The 21,898-nt window shown below is 36.7% G+C and overlaps 2 protein-coding genes across 2 annotated transcripts; both read left to right on the top strand.

Annotated features, from left to right (window-relative positions):
* Window positions 1–12,817: 12,817 nt before the first annotated feature.
* On the top strand, window positions 12,818–13,648 carry LOC114180723. The gene has a single exon (XM_028067021.1). It carries the CDS (start codon window positions 12,818–12,820, stop codon window positions 13,646–13,648), a length of 831 nt encoding a protein of 276 aa, XP_027922822.1.
* A 2,124-nt stretch (window positions 13,649–15,772) lies between these two features.
* On the top strand, window positions 15,773–16,377 carry LOC114180722. The gene is made up of 2 exons (XM_028067020.1): window positions 15,773–15,786; window positions 15,885–16,377. The coding sequence occupies exons 1-2, from the start codon at window positions 15,773–15,775 to the stop codon at window positions 16,375–16,377; spliced, it is 507 nt and encodes a 168-aa protein (XP_027922821.1).
* Window positions 16,378–21,898: the final 5,521 nt, after the last annotated feature.

Raw genomic sequence — 21,898 nt, 5'->3', positions numbered from 1 at the left:
GTTTCCTCGCGACCTCGCTTAGGCGAGCCACTCTCGCCTGAGCGAGACTGCATTTTGCTCAACCCCAACCTTGGTCGCCTGAGCGAATTGCTCGAGCCTAAACCCTGAATGAACTCCTGCAACTCTCGCTTAGGCGAGAAGGAGTCGCTTGGGCGAAACTTGCAGAGTTTCGCCACTGTTCAATCACGAAAACAACCAAAACCATACCCAAAACGCAATTGATACAATACCAAGCATTCCATATCAACAATCCACCTATCAGTATATGTTTACATCCAATGTAACTACCAAAACTCAACATTTAATCAATTATAATCATTCAATACCCAAAACCCTCACTCTAATCATAAAAATGCATAGCATGGCTTTGCACACAATCTCAATCAACCAGATTCTGAATCACAACACATACCACACATAATTCTTATCTCACAGAATGCAATTCATAAAAGTAGAGACCCAATATAGTCCCAAAATCCAGTTTAGAATCGTGAACCACGTAAATAGTGCACGAGTCCCTCATACACATACAATTGGTAAGGATTTCAAGCAACAATATCAAAGCATCCAACCCCAAACTCAGATTACATATAACACGAATTTCATGACATACAATTATCAAATTCATACACCTAAAATAACAACACGAATATTAGGTTCAACTCCCCTAACCTGAAGTTCGTGATTAAAATTGAGAAGAAAAGAATGCTTCTCCTCGAGCCTTCTCCAAATTCACTTCTTGTGCACCCAAAACTCACCACTCCCAACCCAAATTTCGTTCTCCCTTTGAATCCTAAAAACAACAACTACAAAAACCCTTTCTTTTCCCCTAAATTTGCCTTTTATAGGTCTCTTAATGTTGGTTTAAGGAGCTAAAACGAAAATTGGTTTCATTATGGGTTTAATGCCTATTCAATGGTAATTACAAGATGGTTTTTCAGACCTTCTTGGCTGCCCCTTCTGCTAGGGTTCCGTCTACCTTTTCACATTCATTCCAAGCTAAATTTGGCAAAAATAAAGGTTAATTCCTATCTATCAAGGTTTAAACCAGTGACCTTCCACTTATAAAGCCAAAGCACAACCACTATGCCAATTCATATTTAGTGATAACTATTATAATCCTATAATTATGATAACACTCGCCATTCATAAATATATTATCAAAAATAATAATAAATCAAATAACACATAAAGGACATACATAGGACTCGAACCCAAATCCTTTCACACAAACCAAGTACTCTCAACCACTTGAGCTAGTACTCCACATCACATCAAACAATATTTAATGCCATAAAGGCTCATACAGCCCGCATTTATTAATTAATTAATTATTTAATTATTTAATTTTCACAGGTCTTATAGTGACACTATTACCATGGTCATGTGCGAAATAGCTGAGATAAGAAGAAGAGAGTAGTGGGGAACTGTTAGGAAGTCTTCGCAGGTGCTGAAATTCTAGAAAATTGCCCAGAATTTCAAGTACCGCCTGGAGGCACAGGGCTTGCCGCCAGGCGCCAGCACAAGAGTAATGATATTGCGTGGCTGTGATGGCAAGCACATGGTTGGGTTTTATTGCAGTCTTAATTGGAACTGGAAGGATGTATTTGGTGATATCTTTGAGTGATTGATGATAGAGTCATTAGGCATAAATTAAAGGGGGCGAATTAACTTAGAATGTGGTGGTATTAGCTATTCCAAGACTTGCTTATATAAACTGTGACATAGTATGAATTATGGATTTGGACAAGTTGTGTAAAGGGGGTCTAGAAACTTGACCTATTTTGTGATTGGGTTTAGATTTATGAGTGAAGTGTTGGTAAACATTTAGATAGTAGGGAATGGAAATTAAACCTGAAGCCAATGTATGGATTGAGAGTGAGTTGTGATCTATTTAGAAGGAGTTGACTTGGAATGAGTTGGAATGGTTGCATTGACTAGAACCAAGGTTAAGGTATAAGCAATATGAGTGCATTGTGGTATGGTAGGGATGAATAAGGTTAACTTTAAGAAAGCCAATTTGGTAGACTTGGATGGTTGAACTTAAATGGAAGTAGGAAATTTGATAATAAGTTAGCCACTGGAAAAGCGATTCAACTAAATTGGTGAAAGACATTGTGAGTCTTAATGCCTGGATTGAGGATCCAAATTTATGCGAAATTACCAAAAACTAGTACTGTGCAGGTACTGATACAGTGCTTGGCAGTGGTTCTAGACCGTTAGGCGATAGTTGCTAAATCAGAGAGGATCTGGAACGGTTGCGCCTGGCAATGAGGAGGGTCCCGCCAAGCAGCGACTACAACTTTCGAGGGTTTGAGGCGCTTGGCACCTGGCGGTACGCGTCCCCGCCAGGCGGTCTGGAGGCGGGCAGCACCTGGCGCCTTGTGAGCAGCACCAAGCGATCTTGCCGCAGCATAATTGGGGTTGCTGGCATTGTTTGCGTGATCTACAAGGATTCTAGGATATCTTAAAGGTTGGCTTGGTGGTGTTCCTTGAGTTATGGCTTAGAACTTATCCCTTGAGTTGTGGCTCGGGATAGGGGTTAAGCACATGGTATTCCTTGAGTTGTGGCTCAGAATAACATCTCTTGAGTTGTGGCTCGGGTTGGCGAGTGTTGTTGGTGTAAGTGTGCGGGTTGTGGCTCGTACGACAAATCCATATAGATTGCCCTCCTTGGTATAAGATGTAAGACCCGTGAAATTTAAATAATTAAATAAATAATTATTTAATAAATACGGATAGGAGAGCCTTTATGACATTTAATGTAGATTGTTATGATATGGAAAAGTACTAGTTCAAATGATTGAGAGTGCTTGGTTTGTGTGTGAGGACTTAGGTTCGAGTATTATGTATGCCATTTATGTGTTATTTAATTGTTATTATTTTATTTATATGCATGATCATGTTGAGTAATAACAAAACCTTAGAATTATAAGAATTATCATGAAATATGAATTGGTTGAATTGGTCGTGCAATTGTCTTTGTGATTGAGGGGTTATGGTCGTGAACCCAAATTAAGCTTTCTTTTTGCTAAACTAATTTTTGGCATGAATGTGAAAGGGTGGAGGAAACCCTAGCTGAATGGGCAGCCAAGGAAGGGATGGAAAACCATCTAATAATGGCTCTTGAATGACCATTAACCTTACTCCAATTAATTTTCGTTTTTTTTAGTAAATGGGGTAATTATTGGGTTGTAATAGAAGGGAATTAGAGAGGAAAACAACACTATATTGTTGTGAGGGTAATGGGCTGCATATTTTGAGAGCACTAGAGTTGGATTGCTAAGAGATTTATAGTTTTTGGGTGGAGAGTCAAAGGGAGACCATTGGAGATCATAAAGAATTGCAACAAATTGTCTTGGGAGCAAGGATATCCAGGTTAGGGGAGCTGCTTTAATTGTCTATATGAAATTGTATGATTTTACGTTGTATGATGTATGTTTGGGTGCCTATTTCTGCGTTAATTTTCCATTGGTCGAGTTTCTGGAAATTTTCCAGAAACCGCATTGCGGCTTTGGAGGCCTACCAGGCGATGCTTGAGAGTGACACCCATTTTTGGGTTTTGAGATGAACCGCCTGGCAGCAAGGGTGACTCCGCCAGGCGACGCGAACCCTTGTGTTCTTGTTCAACGATTCAATATGGATTCTCTGATGATTGGATAATGAGCAAGGTTCATGTGCATGATTTGAATGTATAAACTTATGAAATCGATTTGTTTGTAATTTATGCGCTTGATTGACTAGAACGAGATTTGGGGGTTTAGTGTTCATCACGGGTGCGGGAAAAATCTGGGGTTTGCCCAGAATTTGATGTGCCGCCTGGCGATAGACGTTGCAGCAGTGGAAATTATATTTTGTGAATGTCGGGACGCGCTTTGGGATTTTGTGAGAGTGAGGCTAAATTCTACACGTGATAATTATACAAAAATAATCCGAATTGAATAAATATGATGTGGGAACAATATGATTATGTCAAGACGAATGCTAGAATTGCTAGAATTGTTAATTTGGGGTTTTAGGGATTACGCAGATGTAGAACAATTTGGGATTTTTTCCAGAACCGTATGCAGCGCCTGGCGGCGCATGAATTGCTGCCAGGCGACTCACATTAAAACAACCAAGTTTCTGGGTTACTGTTAAAAAACCGCCTAGCGGTGAAGAGCTGCCGCCAAGCGATGCAAGGGTGTTCTGTTCAAGAAAAACGCTATTTTTCGTACTTTACGAGCTACAGAACCACCAGGCGCTATATTTGTACCGCCAGGCGCTACCTTTCTGATTTTTGGGCGCTAGGCGCCACCAATTTTCTGGTTCGCGCAGTTTTCGTAAAACTGTATTTCCCGGTTCGTTAACCGTTCGATTCAGGTGAAATTGTGACATGTGGTCCACAACACGTAGTTCTTCAATTTAAACGGTGGAGATTTGATTTGGAAGTCATTAGCCAGAGATATACGTTATTCAATATTGCTGATTTTGGAGTATTTAAAATACATGAATAAGCTCTTGATAATTTCAAGTAACTTCTAATGAAGCAGGATTGGGTTGTGTGGTAAGCCTCTATCAATTTGAATGTCCCTTTGGGTTAGTCACATGTTGAGAATTGGTTATTGGTGAATGCATGTGTGTCAATATTAATTTGCATTGGTGCCAAGATCATGTACTTAAATTATTAGAATGTTGCTGCTTATACTTGTTTGAGCATGCGTTATTCATAAGTTAGAATTGAGTGCTAGCATGGGTTTAAAAGGGAAGAATATATATGAAATATGAATGGATTGATTTTACTTTGTTCTAGGTGATTAAAAGCTAGTACTGTGCAAGTATTGGAGTAGCGCCTTACGGTGGTGTTCGACCGCCAGGTGATAGCTACGAGACCAGTACAGAATTGAAGTGTGTTGTTTGGCGATAAGGGTTGTCCCGCCAGACGATAGTTGTAGAAACAGTAGCATTAGAGACGCTTGGCGCCTGGCGGCACGTGTCCCCCGCCAAGCGATCTAAAAGTCTTTTGCGCCTGGCGACTCGTGTGGAGCACCAGGCGACTCATGTGGAGCACCAGGCGACTTTTGATGAAGCAGACGTTGTGTTTTTCTTGCTTTGGATGTGTGTGGTCTACGAGGCGTTGGGTGATATCTCAAGGGTTAGATGCTGGAGTATTCCTGGAGTTATGGCTCAGGATGGAGCGTAATACGAGCATTCTTCGAGTTGTGGCACGGAATAGCGAGTGTTCCCGCATGTGTTCTACCAGTGGTGGCTTGTAGGTTAGACAACAACGATAGCTTGAGATTATCAACCAAAGACGTAGAACATGGATTACATGGTGGTGGCCATGTGATATGAGATCAAAGGATGATGATCCTTGGATTTGTGTGTGTTTTGTTATATAAATTGATGCATATATTTTATTCTGTTAGCTCACCCTATTTGCTTGTGTTTGGCGATGATCGTGTACGCGGTACACGGGAGCAAGAGGACTTTCTCAGAGTTTTATATTTTATGAGTTTTTAAAGAATTTGTAATATTTCATATTACTACCCGTAGACATTATAACTGAGTTTTAAATTTTCTGGATTTGAGTTAACTTCGAATGTAATAAAAGTTTTATATTTCCCATGTTTTGGAAAATAGAGCTTAATAAATGAGCATTTAATATTATTATCTTAGTTTATTAAGTAAATTCGTAATATCCGGACGGGATGTTACATAAGACTAATGAGTTTGGTATTCTTGGGACGTTACGAACTATGTTCGTATTGGAAACTCCACCTAACGTTACAGTGTGTGATCCGCAACATGGTTTCCCTTACGTGCTCTATCAGTTGTGGTCGATAGGTGTGGCAGCAAGACATCTTGAGGTACTCACTAGAAGACGTAGAACACGGTTAGCATGGTGTGGCCATGTGGTATGAAATCAAAGGATGGAATTCCTTTCAGTGATTATGTTATATATAAATGTATTGTATATATGTTTCATTCTATTAGCTCACCCTATCTACTTATGTTTAGGCATGATCGTATACGCGGTATACGTGAGCAGATGATGTTGCAAGTAGATCTGGTGAGGCTTAACAACAGAGCGGGGATAGCTTGGGAGCTTTTATGTTTTATGATTTCAAAATAAATTGTAAACACTTATGGGATGTTTTATTATTATTCGAGTTTTATAAATTATGGATTCTGGTTTATTCATTGATCTAATAAAAGTTTTTAATTTCCCGCGTTTTGGGAAACTATGTTATAATAAATGACGCATAATTATTGTTTTCTTTATTGTATTATTTAAAATCCGTAATATTCGGTCGGGATGTTATAGTTACAACAACTACATGTATCACCTGATATTGCAAAAGAAATGAGGTGACACAAAGATAGGCCTTTTGTGAAAACGGGAAAATGAGACATCCAGCTGATTCTATTGCTTGGAAAAGTTTTGACTTAGAATATCCATCATTTGAGAAAGATTCACGCAATGTTAGACTTGGCCTAGCAAGTGATGGTTTTAATCCATTTGGAAACATGAGTACTTCATATAGTGTGTGGCATGTTGTTTTAATTCCTTACAATTTGCCACCTTAGATGTGCATGAAGGATTCTTATTTTATAATGTCAACACTTATTCTGGGTCCTAAAACTCCTAGAAATGATATTGATGTGTATTTACAACCTTTGATTGATGAATTAAAAGAATTATGGGAAAAAGGTGTAGAGACATAGGATGCGTCAATTAAAGAAACATTTCAATTACATGCATCAATTTTGTGGACTATTAATGATTTTCTCGCATATGGAAATATATCGGGATGGAGTACTAAAGGAAAATTTGCATGCCCTTGTTGTAACGAGGATACATGGTCCTTAAGTTTACCAAATGGAAAAAAAATTGTTATATGGGAAGCCGTTGATTTTTGCCAGTTCAACATTCTTGGAGAAATAATGCCAAAGCTTTCGATAGTACTAAAGAAAAGCGTCCAACTCCAAGACAATTATCCGGAGATGATTTAGTTCAATAATATAAACAATTTGATCAGGTTAGTGTTATTATTATTTTTTCTACAAAATATTGATTCAGTTATTTTTATTTTTTTTATTATTTATTTAATTAATTGGTAAATTTATAAATTATTTTCTCTCTCTTAAAGATATAATTAAAGTAAAAGATATTATTTATTTAAATATTTTTTAAAATTTAAACATTACAGGAATTATACAGTTAACCCATACTAACAATTTAATTAGGTTGTTGTTATTATTTGCTTGAAATATTGATTCAGTTATTATTAATTTTTTATTATTTATTTAAATAATTGTTAAATGTATATATTATTTTTTCTCTCTTAAATATAGAATTAAAGTAGAAGATATATTTATTTACATTTTTTTTTAAATTTAAACATTACGTAGATGATGTAGTTCAACCATATCAACATTTGATTATTTGATTATGTTAGTGTTATTATTTGTTTCTACCAAATATTGATTCGGATATTATTTCCCTTGATGAGAGATCCAATTACAATAAAAAAATTTATTTGAAAAATTATTTTAAATTTAAGTTCCAAGTATAATATATTGAAATAAACAAAATTAATTCAACAAATGCGATATGGTTGATAACTAATTATCTTATTATTTGTACTTTTGTTTTTAAAATTATACATTAATAGTAGATAATATATGTGAATTTAAAACAATTTAAATAAAAGATAAAATAACATTATTTTTCATTTTAAGTTATCTAAAATAAATTTTTATATTTGAATACTATCATTTTAGTTATTGTATATTTGAATATTCAAATTAAATTAGTATCTAATTTACAATGTATTAAATAAATATATTTAAAAAATAACAATTAATATTTTTTTCATTTAATTAGAACTATCTTGTTATCTTTTTTTCATTAATTAACTTTGTTAATTTTTATATATTTGTTTTCATTAGTATGTATTTATTTTTACTCTTATTAATTAATAGTAATTATATCCAGGTGATATTTGGTAAGTCTACAAGGAAAAGAAAGCGGAGAGGAATACAATTAGCAAAAATTGGAAGAAAAAAAGCATTTTTTTTAGTTATCTTATTGGAAATGTCTAAAATTACGTCACAATCTAGATGTCATGCATATTGAAAAAAATGTTTATGACAACATAATAGGAACATTGATGGTTCTTGAAAATAAGACAAAAGATAATATAAACTCTCGATTTGATCTTGCATATACGAGTATATGTCCAGAGCTTCATGCAACTATGAGTGAAGAAGGAAAATACACGTATCCGTATGCATGTTATACCATGTCATCTCAAGAAAAACATGCATTTTGTTAATTTCTTGTTGATTTGAAGGTTCCAAATGGTTACTCATCCAATATTTCTTGATGTATAGATGTCCAAGGTGGGAAAATATATGGGATGAAATGTCATGATTGTCATGTATTTCTACATCGCTTTCTCCCTCTTTCAATACGCGGTGTTCTTCAAAAGGAAGTTTGTGAGGCCTTGGTTGAATTAAGTTTTTGTTTTAGAGAGTTATGCTCTAAAACATTGAGTCTAGACACTTTAGACATGCTAGAAAAAACTATAGTTTTAACCTTATGTAAGTTGGAGAAAATATTTCCCTCCATCCTTTTTTGAAATAATGGTTCATTTACCCATTCATTTAGTACATGAGGCAAAGATTACTGGACCAGTACAATATCGTTGGATGTATCCAATTGAGAGGTACCTTCGTAGGCTCAAATCATATGTAAGAAATAAGGCTTGACCAGAAGGATGTATCGTTGAAGCTTATATTGCACAAGAGTGTGTGCACTTTTGTTTAAGATATTTGGATGGAGTTAAGACAATATTAAATAGACATGGAAGAAATCATGAAGGTGATCTACATCAATTAGATAAATCAAAGCTAAAACTTTTTCTACAACTTGGAAAACCACTACATGCAAAAAAAAAATACATTAAGTTAAATGTAGTTGAAAAAGAGCAAGCAAGTTATGTTCTCCAAAATTGTGATGAAGTCTCACCTTTCCTTGAGTAAGTGACTTTATTAAATTACATATTCCTATTATTTTGGTTATATATAATTCATTATAGTAATGTATTTATTATCAGATTACACAAACAAGAATTGGAGAAAGCAAATTCACAAAATGTGGAACAAGGCATTAAAGAGAATTTTTCGAATGGTTCAAAAAATATGTAAGAATTAATTAAATATATGTTTACTATTATTACATAGATTGAGCACATTTAACTTTTTTTTTTTCACAAGTTGCACTTTTGAAAAGAGAATGTGACATAAGAATAAATGAGTCGTTATTCCACTTGCCTTGTGGACCAGATTCATGTGTTTTTCGATATACAAGTTATTTGATAAATGGTTGGAGGTTCAATGTCAAAGATCGAGATATGTCCTTGAAATCACAAAATAGTGGAGTTTTAGACTACTTTGGTGTCTTGACGGATATTATTGAATTAAGTTACTTAAATGGAAATAATGTCATTTTATTTAAATGTGATTGGTGGGATGTGCATTCTAAGGGGAGAGGATACAAGGAAGACAAATATGGATTTATTCTCATTAACAGTAAGCGTAAATTGAGGACCAATGAGCTATATGTCTTAGCTAGTCAAGCTCAATAAGTGTATTGTGTTAAAAACACCTGATAATGTTAATTTTTACCATTATCCAAGCAACATTTTATTAGCAAAATCATTTATTCCAAAGCTTTTAACCTACTTAATCCTCAATTTTACCTTACTTTTGTAAATAAATACATTTTGGGTTACATTGATCTAAATATACCACTAATCCCCATTTTTGTGTCCTTTTGTAGATGGGAAACTTTGTTCCAAAAATCTAGACTAATGAGTGACCCAGAATAGCAAGGAGAAGAAAGAAAATGTCAACAGGAAGTGTCAGGCGACACAATGTTAGTGCCAGGCGTAAGATGCAGCTAGTGCCTGGCGGCACAATGATGGCGCCAGGCGACAGAGTAGCTCACCGCCTGGCGGCACCTGGACACTGTCGGGCGGTAGATGCAGAGCTTGGCCACTGTTTGATCGCTAGCGCCTGGCGGTGATAGGCTTCCGCCAGGCGCCAGTTCTCGCTTATGTGGCAAGTTGGCCTTTTTTCTTCTGTTTTCGCGAGGGGAAACGGATCTTGGACAATTTCGAGCTTGAGCAACGCGTTTTGCAGCACTTGGAGGTCTGCTAGGGCTAGTGGGAACTACCCTTTCTTCCTCTTTGTAACTCTCCCCTCTTCCATTTCCATTTTGTAAGCTTGAGCTCTCCATGACAATGGAGAGCTAAACCCATTTTTGTTGGGGTTAGATGTAGCCACTGAACTTCCATGTATTTATGAATGATTTGAATATATACATGCTTCTTCCATTGATTGCTAGTATCTTCGTTTATTTGCTTAAAGCTTACTTTGTTTTAACCATTCATTGCATGATATTTGGGTCATTAGGTATTGGAAAATATCTCTTGAAACCTAGAATTGGAACAAGATACCTAATGGAACTTGTATCTAGGAATGGAACTTGACCCATTAGTTGTCTTAAACCCTAATTTGTAAAGCGGGTTTGTTTATTTAGGGATTCAAGGAATTGGCTCTAAATAAGGAAACCTAGGCTCATTCAACTAAGGGATTAGGGTTTGAGTAGACTTGTGGGTTAACATTAGTAATTAATGGAGAAGAGTTTTATTGTTTAATATACATGAGAGTGAAGTAGGTGAAGTCTAACTCGCATTTCTAGTCTTCACCATTTTCTAGAGTCTTCAAATATCAAAGTTCAATTTTACTTGTTTATGAAATATTTAATTTCTTGCATACAAAAACTCAAATTATGGATTTATTCATTAGTTTAAATTAGTCATTAATTATGCAATTATTTAGTATACACAAGTCTCTTGGGAAACGATATCTCGGTCTTACCGATTACTACTTGCGCGACTTAGTACATTTGCCAAAGTCTTAACAAGCTTTTGACGCTGTTGTCGGGGACCCGTGTCTAATACTAGACTATTGTGTGATTTTTGACTTTTTTAGACTTAAATTCTTTTGTTCATATTTACTATTTTTGTTTATTTATATATGCACATTATTTTTTGGCTAACTTGTAGTTCGAGCTTGCTTTTGTTGTTGCTCTATAATTTATGCAGGGTAGGATTCGTACAAGGAGAACTGCATCTTCAAAACCACTCCTTGCTGATCCCGAGATCGAGAAAACTGCCCGCAGAAATAATAGTGCCACAAGGAGAAGACGAGCTCAAGCACAACCAGTCACCCAACACTCTTCTGCTTCAGACACCCTTCTGTCTACTTCTCAGAATCTTGATTCTTTTCCAGAAGAAGAAATGGCTGAAAATCCTAATGGTGATGGTAGAGGTCGTGAAAGACACACTTTGGAAGATTATGCAGCGTTCACATGCCATATTAACTTCAACAGTATTATTAGGCCAACCGTCAATGCCACAAACATGGAGATGAAGCCAGCTCTTATTCATTTGGTGCAGAGTAATCAGTTCAACGGTCTGTCTCATGAGAATCCTTACACTTATCTGGCCACATTGTTAGAGATATGCAATACTGTGAACGAGATATGAACGAGTCTTTAGGCCAAGCATGGGATAGATTCAAGGGACTATTGACGAAAACTCCCATTCATGGGTTTGATCAACCTACACATCTCACTCTTTTCTTGGCAGGACTTAAATCCCAGTCAAAGCTGATGTTAGATTCCTCTACCGATGGGAGTATCAAGTGGAAGACGCTAGAGGAAGCATATGAGTTAATAGAGAACATGGAAGCTAATGATCATGAAGCTTATACTGAAAGAGCCCATTCTCAAAAGAAGAGTATTCTAGAGCTTCAATCTCAAGATGCTCTATTAGCTCAAAACAAGATTATGACTCAGCAGCTGGAGACCCTCATGAAGAAACTGTCACAACTTCCTCAAGAGCTTAAAAATGCCTCTATAGTTTAACTCCAACAAGCAAAAAGTTGTGAGTTATGTAGAGGAAACCATACCAATGGGCAGTGTGCTATGCAAAGCACATCTCATGAGGAAGTTAGTTATATGGGCAACCAAGGTCGATAAGGGAACTATAATCAAGGATGGAGACCTCACCAAATCATGGGCCAAGCAGGACCTTCCAATAGGCCCCCACATTAACAAACTTATCAACATCCCTCTTTATCTGATAGAACATCTAAGCTTGAAGACATGATGCAGCAATTCATGCAAATGTCAATTCAGAATCAGAAGAACACTGATGCTTCAATTAAAAACTTGGAAGTGCAAGTGGGGAAATTGACCAAGCAAGTGGCGAATCAACAAAGCAGTTCATTTTCCGCCAATACCGAAGCCAACCCTAAGGAGCAATGCAAAGCGGTGGTCACAAGGAGTAGTAAAGAAGTGGGGTTGAATGCTAAACGAAGTGATGAAACCAAAGCCAAGCCCAATGATAGAGGAGAAGAAAAAGATGAGGAAGAGATAGATGAAGAAATTGTTGTAGAAGAGGAAGAGAATAAAAGTGAAAATAGAGAAAATGAGAAAAAGAAGGAAGTGGCAATAAAACCACCACTAGTGAAAACTCTCCCATATTCTCTCAAGCCTTCAAAGAAAGACAAAGAAAGGAAATTTGCAAGGTTTTTGAACATTTTCAAGAGGCTTCAAATCAATATTCCCTTCTCAGAAGCCTTGGAGCAAATGCCAACCTATGCAAATTTTATGAAGGAAATCCTCACAAAGTAGAGAAGATTTATTAAAGAGGAAACCATAGAACTAGAGGCTGGATATAGTGCTATCATTCAGAAGATGTTACCTCCAAAATTTAAGGATCTTGGCAGCTTTACACTCCTAGTCACAATTGGGAGCCTAGCTGTGGGGAAGGCCTTACTTGATTTGGGTGTTAGCATTAACTTGATGCCTCTTTCTATGCTCAAGAAGATTGGGGAGTTGGAAATCAAGCCCACTCGAATGACATTGCAATTGGTGGATATGTCAATCAAATACCCTCACGGAGTAATGGAGGATGTGCTGGTTAAAGTTGACAAGTTCCTATTCCCACTAGACTTTGTTATAATGGAGTTGGAGGAGGATGTTGAAGTTCCTCTCATATTGGGGAGACCATATATGAAGACTGCAAGAGTGCTAATTGATGTTGATGATGGCAAACTCATTGTGAGAGTTCAAGATGAAGAAGTGAACTTCAATGTCTTTGAAGCCATGTCTGACCCAAAAGATATTGGAGGATGCTTCAGAGTTGATATGCTTGATGAAGTGCTCATGAGCTCCAAGAAAGATCTACACGCCTCATCCCCTCTAGAGAAAGCTCTAATTGATGCATTTGAGACTCTCAATGATGATGAGGAGAAAGAGATTGATGAGTGCTTAGCCAATCTTGATGCGTTGAAGGAAATCCCTCCTCATGAGGCAAAGATGGAAGATTTGAAGGGTGAGAATGAAGTCACAGAGCCAAAAGTGGAGTTGAAGATGTTGCCCCCACATTTGAAGTATGTGTTTCTTGAAGAAGATAGCAACAAACATGTGGTCATCAGTAACTTCTTATCACCCTCAAAAGAAGAAAAGTTGATTCAAGTGCTAAGAGTCAACTCAAGAGTCATTGGTTGGTCTATTTCTGATTGAAGGGAATCAATCCCTCCTACTGCATGCATGGAATCTTCATGGAGGAAGATTTCAAGCCAGTGGCACAATATTAGAGAAGGTTGAATCCTGTGATGAAGGAGGAGGTGAGAAAGGAGGTATTAAAACTCCTAGATGCTAGAATTATCTACCCAATTTCTGATAGTGCATGGGTGAGTCTAGTGCAAGTGGTTCCCAAGAAGGGTGGCATGATAATGGTTCATAATGACAAGAATGAGTTGATACCCACACGAACCGTGATCGGTTGGAGGATGTGCATAGACTACAGGAAGCTGAACAAGGCCACAAAGAAGGATCATTTCCCTCTTCCTTTCATGGATCAAATGTTAGATAGACTAGTGGGTCAAGCTTTCTATTGCTTTTTGGATGGCTATTCTGGGTATAACCAGATTATGGTAGATCCTAAAGACCAAGAGAAGACAACCTTCACTTGCCCTTTTGGTATCTATGCCTATAGAAAGATGTCATTTGGACTTTGTAATGCACCAACCACGTTTCAACGATGCATGTTGGCTATTTTCTCTGGCCTTGTGGAGAAGTGTATAGAGGTCTTCATGGATGACTTCTCGGTGTTTGGAAGCTCATTTGATCTCTGCTTGGCAAATTTGGAAGTTGTGCTCAAGAGATATGTTGAAACCAATCTCATTCTATATTAGGAGAAATGTCATTTCATGGTGACTTAAGGGATTGTCTTGGGCCACAAAATATCTTCCAAGGGCATTGAAGTGGACAAAGCAAAAGTGGATGTCATTGAGAGACTCCCACCACCAACAAATGTGAAAGGAATCTGAAGCTTTCTTGGACATGTGGGTTTCTACCGACCCTTCATCAAGGATTTCTCCAAGATAGCCAAGCCATTGAGCAACTTACTCAACAAGGATATTTCCTTTAATTTTGATGCTGAATGTTTAAATGCTTTCAATCTTTTAAAAAACAGCCTAGTCTCCGCACCTATAATCACTGCACCTAATTGGGAACTTGATTTTGAACTTATGTGTGATGCAAGTGATTATGCGGTTGGGGCTTTTTTGGGGCAAAGAAAGAATAAGATTTTTCATTCTATACACTATGCTAGCAAAGCCCTTAATGAACACCAAATGAATTATGCAACTACCGAAAAGGAGTTACTAGCAATAGTGTATGCCTTAGAAAAATTTCGTTCTTATCTCATTGGTTCTAGAGTAGTGGTTTACACTAATCATGCTGCAATAAAATACTTGCTCATTAAACTTGATTCTAAACCTAGACTCATTAGGTGGATTTTGTTGTTGCAGGAATTTGATCTTGAGATTAAAGACAAGAAGGGTTGTGAAAATCAAGTGGCAGACCATCTGTCAAGACTAGTGAATGAAGATGTGACCACACTAGAGAAGGAAGTGTTAGAAGAATTCCCTGATGAAAAGTTGTTCCTAGTATCTAATAGACCTTGGTTTGCAGAAATGGCAAACTTTAAGGCTGCTCAAGTTATTCCTGAGGATATGAGTTGGCATCAGCAGCAGAAGCTGTTCAGGGAAGCAAAATACTATGTGTGGGATGATCCTCATGTTTTCAAGATTGGGGCAGATAATTTGTTAAAGAGATGTGTGTCTGAAGAGGAGGTAAGAAGTATCTTGTGGCACTGCCACAATTCACCCTATGGAGGACACTACAGTGGACAAAGAACAACTGCAAAGGTTCTAAAATCTGGGTTGTATTGGCTGAGCATTTTCAATGATTTTCATGCACATGTGAAACACTGTGGCAAGTGCCAAAGAACAGGGAGTATCTCCAGAAGGAATGAAATGCCTTTGCAGATCATATTGGAGGTTGAAGTGTTCGACTGCTGGGGTATTGATTTCATTGGCCCCTTGCCTTCCTCATTTTCTAAGGAGTATATCTTGTTGGCTGTGGACTATGTTAGAAAATGGGTGGAATCTATTGCCACGCCCACAAATGATGCTAAGACAGTCATCAAATTTCTCAAGAAGAACATATTCTCCAGATTTGGTGTCCCAAGAGTCTTGATAAGTGATGGAGGTTCTCACTTTTGCAATGCTCAGTTGAAGAAAGTCTTGGAGCACTACAATGTCAGACACAGAGTCGGTTCTCCCTACCATCCTTAGTCAAATGGACAAGCAGAGGTATCAAACAGAGAAATCAAGAGGATCCTTGAGAAGACAACTTCTTCCTTAAGAAAGGATTGGTCTATCAAGTTAGACGATGCTTTGTGGGCCTACAGGACTGCATTCAAGACTCCAATTGGGTTGACTCCATTCCAATTGGTATATGGGAAGGTTTGTCATCTTCCGGTGGAGTTGGAGCATAAAGCCTATTGGGTCATGAAGTTCTTAAATTTTGATACATCCTTGTTAGGGGAGAAGAGAAAGCTACAACTTCATGAATTGGAAGAGATGCGACTCAATGCCTATGAGTCCTCCAAGAGCTATAAAGAGAAAGTGAAGGCCTATCATGATAAGAAGTTGGTGAAAAGAGATTTCAAACTCGGTCAACAAGTGCTTCTACTCAACTCAAGATTCCAATTATTTCTAAAGAAGCTGAAATCCAAGTGGTCAGGCCCATTTACCATCAAAGAAGTGAAAGCTTATGGGGCAATTGAAATTGAAGACCCATCCTCACAAAGGAGTTGGGTAGTGAATGGCCAAAGACTCAAGCCTTATTTGGGTGGTGAAGTTTTGAGGATGACCACCGTCATGCACCTTAGTGAAGCCTAGAGTCCTTACCCGTCAGGCTCGTGACGTTAAACAAGTGCTTCCTGGGAGGCAACCCAGTACTATAAACTCATTCTAGGTTTTAATTTTCATTTTTAATATAGCTTGTGTTTTTATGCATGTGTGAAGTGTGTTAGCATAGACTGTTGTGTTTGATTAATATCAATCCATTGCATTTCTAGTCTTTACCATTTTCTAGAGTCTTCAAATATCCAAGTTCAATTTTACTTGTTTATGAAATATTTAATTTCTTGCATACAAAAACCCAAATTATGGATTTATTCATTAGTTTAAATTAGTCACTAATTACGCAATTATTTAGTATACACAAGTCTCTTGGGAAATAATATCCCAGTCTTACCGGTTACTACTTGCGCGACTTGGTACACTTGCCAAAGTCTTAACAACACCAAAGATCCTAATTAGCTAGTAGTAGTAAAAACAAAACCACAAGATTGGTATGATATGCCAATGGAATCTACAAGGTGTGTCAAGAAAATGAAGACATTGGCTCAATCTCATTGATATCTAATGTGCCACATGAGCATGATTTTCCATTACACAGAAATGACTTAGTTCAATCCACAACTAATGAAAATCCAATGATACCAATGAAGGTTATTTTTGACGAAGACGAAGAAAGTGATGATAAAAGTATTGATTTATCAGAGGATGAAGAAAATAATATTATTGAGAAAGATGATAGTGATAATAATTGATTATTATTTTATACCCTTTGTAAAACAAACTTTCTTATTAGTTATGTTTATTATTTTGATTATCTAGATTAATAAATGTTATGTATATTTATTTTTACCTATTTAACTATTTAAATGCTATATGTTAAATTTAATTTGAAGTGGACATGTTATTTATTATATACTAAAATATGAATTAATAGATACTTTAATACATTGGATGACAAAATTAGTGATTATAAAATGGCATAGCGGAAATAAAGTATCTAGTATCTAGTGAAACAACTTGGGTTCAACTCATATTGCCAAACATGTCTTTCTTTTTTCTTTTTTAACAAAAATTAATAATATAAAATAGCAATAATAATTAATATTATATGATCATTCTTAATTTACAAAAATTAAATAAATTATTTATTAATTATATTCTTATAAAAAATACTTTTATCATATTTATATTAATAAGTAATCATTTGTGACAAGTCTAGTTTGTCATTTTTAATAAATTAAAAAATAATAACAATTTATATATAAATAGTTACAAATTTTGTATCCATGACTACTAATTACATTGTTATAAAATAAAAATAATTTACTCTTTTTTTAACAGTTGGAATGTTATCATCAAAATAAAATTAATATTATATTATTATTATTAATTATTAAACATTCATACTTTTTTATTAATTATATTTCTTTTAAAATAAAAATAAATCTATCGCATGACATTTTTAATTATTAAATAATTATTTGTGACATATATATTTTATCATTTAAAAAAATTATGATAAGTTATAAATGATTACACATAATATATAATTAGTGACAAATTTAATATTTATCACTATTAATTTTATATTTATTGTGACAACTTTTTAATTTTGTTACTATTGTTAATGTTATTTCTGACAAATATAAAATTATTCAGTAATAAAGTATAATTAGTGATAAAATTTATATTTATCACTAAAATTTTGTCACAAAAGATCCTATTTTTTGTAGTGATTAGCTGCTCATGATGATGTATACAATAAGAACTAAAGCTATCTAGGGAGTTTCTTTGTCTAAAATTCATTTGCTTCCATGTAACAAGTTACATGATCATCGCCAAACACACAAACAGATAGGGTGAGCTCAAAATAAAATTATGCACCATAAGGTACATTATAACAACAAAATTAAAACCCCTAACACTTGTGTTACACTCCAATCTCAAACTCAAACATTCACATCTTCCTCTGGACGCCTCTTGATTCTACATCCTTTGATAATTACTTTGATCGATCCTTGCTGCCACGAGTGTGATGATTTTAAGGCAATTAGATGAATTGATGATTTCAAAAGTATGATGTCGGTACCAATGTTGGGATTAAAAATCATATGAATGTACCCTAATAGAGTGTGTATGAATGTTGGATGCATGATTGGTCGAATTTTTGAGCAATTGCATGAGTGAATCGTGTACTTGGATGCTTGGAATGTGAGGAATAGGTATCTTTTCATGAAAAACATTGTTTTTCATATTTTTGTGCAGCAAGGACCGTTGGGCCCTGGTTTTGTACCGCTTGGTACCAGGTTCCCGGTTCGTTAACTGTCTGGTGTGATCTTAGTTTGGATGTCTGTAGTTGAAGATATATGATACGCATGATTGCTGGATTGGAAGTCTTCAAAGTGCATGATCATGTAGCGATGATAAATTGTGGGCTTGGCATACTGAATTTGGAATAAATAGAATGTTGCAGAAAATTTTTTGGAGTTAAATTCAATATGGTATGATTAATTGATGAAATAAAAAATGTAAAAGACTATTGTGAAACCTTAAGTGATGGTGTAATGAATTCATAATGTATGAGATTGTGTTGGACTGTCATCCAGTCATGTGATTATGACTGGATAAGCATATTTTGATGTTATGGATTGTATGTTGATTTCTTGGGGTTCTTTGGAACTTGCTCCAAAGTGTCAAAAACCAGTAGCAGTGGCATTATTGGTGTCGCGCCTGGCAGTGTGGGGTGTGCCGCCACGTGATAAGGGAAAACCAGAGAAGCCTACAACACATGGCACTTGGCAGAAAGGGTGATCCTGCCAGGCGAAAAAGATATGGTAGAGGCTCTAGAAAGCGCATGGCACCTGGTAGCATGAGGTGTCCGCCAGGTGGTCCAGGTGCTGAATTGGACTACGAGTAGGATTCTACACAACTTTGGAAAAAAGGTTTTGATGCGATGCTTTGCGAGTGTAACTTGTATTGGGGTAACGCGTGGCCACTCGAGGTTGTAGCCTGGTGGTTTTGGAAATGTAGTGGAGTGTGCGAGATCTTGACTCGTAGGGATGGGTTCCAGAAGATTTCTCTCCTCAGTGTTATCCGATGAGTTTGGTAGTCTTGGGACAAATATAGACTGTGGTTTGTATTAGGGAACTCCACTTCGTGTTGCAGATTGTGGCCGCGACAAGATCATTCCCACGTGTGGACTATAGGTGGTGGCCTGTAGTCGGAGGGGCGAGTAGACACTCGTGACATCAAGGATCGATCAAAGTAATCATCAAAGGGTGTAGAATCAAGAGGCATCCAAAGAAATGGGGTGTGAGACTTGAGGGTTATTAGAAGTGTTTGAATTATTGAATGGTTATTTATTATATTGTGTAGTGCACTTTTATTCTGTTAAGCTCACCCTATCTGTTTATGATTGGCGATGATCATGTAACTCGTTACATGGGAGCAGTTAATGTTACAGAAGATGTTGGTCAGACTTAGCGTCGGAGCGGGGCAGCTTAGGGATTTTATTTCTATAGTTATTTTTATTACGTTGTAATCTGGATTTGAAATTGGATTTGAATTTGGATATGTAAGGTTGAATTAAATTTTATGTTTTAAACACTTTGGCAATTATAATAAAGTTTTTATTTCCCATGTTTTGGGAAAGGTGTTGAATAAATGTTATCTTTTCAATTATTTATTAATTAATTAATTTGAATCAGTAATATCTGGTCGGGATGTTACATTTCGTATCAGAGTTTTGTTTTCAAAAGATTTTTTAGGTCTTTGAGGAGTGAGCTTATCGTGTTTCTCTTGCGAGACTCTTTTTGTGAACTTTTGAATTTTTGTTTTGTTTGCAAAGACATAACTTAAGTTGTGTGATTGGAACAACTAGAAAATGTGGCATGCTCAAGCTATGGCAAATCGTAGGATGAGAAATGTTGTTGGAGCTGATGAGATTACACACGCAATCCATTGGATGCTAGATGCGATGCAACCTGTTACATCACAGCCTCGAGCGATGATTCCACCTACTTGGTCGGCGACGATGGAGGATTCTATAAGGCATAGACCAACGAAATTCACTTGCAAATCAACTCTAGATGAGGCAGATGTGTGGCTGAGGGAGTGCGAGAAGATTTGTAGAGTTATAGACTACACGGATGCACAAAGACTCATATTTGTCACATTTGTTCTAGTGGCAGATGTTGACTATTGATGGATAGGGATACAGCAGCAGATGCAGACCCGAGAGGAGGTGACCTAGACAACTTTCAGGATAAGGTTCTTGGAAAAATATTTCCCGGATAGTGCAAAACACGATAGGGAAGCTAAGTTCCTCACCTTTCAGCACAAGACTATGACTGTGCAGACCTATACTAACAGGTTCGAGTATTTGGCGAGGTTCTACTCGTGGGCTGTCATTGAAGAATTGCGTTGCAGGAAATTTGAGAGTGGTTGAAGCATGAGCTGCGCCGATTCCTTGTAGCTTTAAGGATTCGAGAGTTCCCTATCTTGGTGGAACAGGCAAAGAGAGTGGAATAACTAGAGGTGGACCCAAGTAGGGTTATGAGGACACATCATAACAACAGTAACAATGTCGAGAAATGACAAGAGAAACCCTACACAAAATCTCAACGTGAAGGACATAGGATAGTAAAGTGTTTCGAATGCAAGAGAGACCATTTTCGATGAGTTTGTCCGAAACTTTCGGGAACGAAGTCGGATGAGAGGAAGTGTTATATTTGTCGCAAGCCGGGTCATTACACAAACTCTTGCCCTGAGAAGGGGAAGTCTGAAGTACCACGACAACAACAAAAGATTCTCATAGAGAAGCTGAAAGTGATAGGAAGGATGTTTGCGATGTTAGGAGCAAAAGCAGTATATTCACCTGGTAGGTAAGGTATGATTTGCAATGATATGGTGATGGAGCATGTTATGCTTGTTTAGGTATTTGATGTATAGTATGAATTCTCTCATATCTGTAAAACTAGGTTGTACTTTTACTCAGAATACTTTGGAGAGTCGAGTAAAATGGGTTGCACTTTTACCCATAAGACTTTGGTGAGTGGGGTAAAAGAGGGTTTTGTTCTACCGTAAGACTTTGGTCTAAGCTTAGTAATAGTGCTCTTACCCGGTTTTTTTAAGCAAGCAAGGATTATTGCTTATGAGTCTTAGGAAAAGCAACGCTCTTACTGAGTTTTGGTGAGCAGGAAAGAGTTGTGCTCTTGCTGGGTTTTTGTTGCACAAGCAAGGGTTGTTGCTTGTGAGTTTTGGGAAAGCAACGCTCTTACCGGGTTTTGGTTAACAGATAAGGGTTGTGCTCTTGGCAGGTTTTGGTGAACAAGCAAGGATTGTTACTTATAGGTCTTAGAGAAAACAATGCTCTTACCGGGTTATGGTAAGCAAGTAAGGGTTGTGCTTTGTTGGGTTTTGGTGAGTACGCAAGGGTGGTTGCTTGTAAGTCCTAGGGAATATAATGCTCTTACCGGATTTTGGTGAATAGGTAAGGGTTGCTGCTTGTTTCTTCACGAGGCGTTGGTGTGCAAGGGGAGAAAATATTTTTCCAAGA

Source organism: Vigna unguiculata, chromosome 4 (genome assembly GCF_004118075.2).
Source record: "Vigna unguiculata cultivar IT97K-499-35 chromosome 4, ASM411807v1, whole genome shotgun sequence".
Lineage (NCBI taxonomy): Eukaryota > Viridiplantae > Streptophyta > Magnoliopsida > Fabales > Fabaceae > Vigna > Vigna unguiculata.
This window is presented reverse-complemented; position numbering and strand designations above follow the sequence as displayed.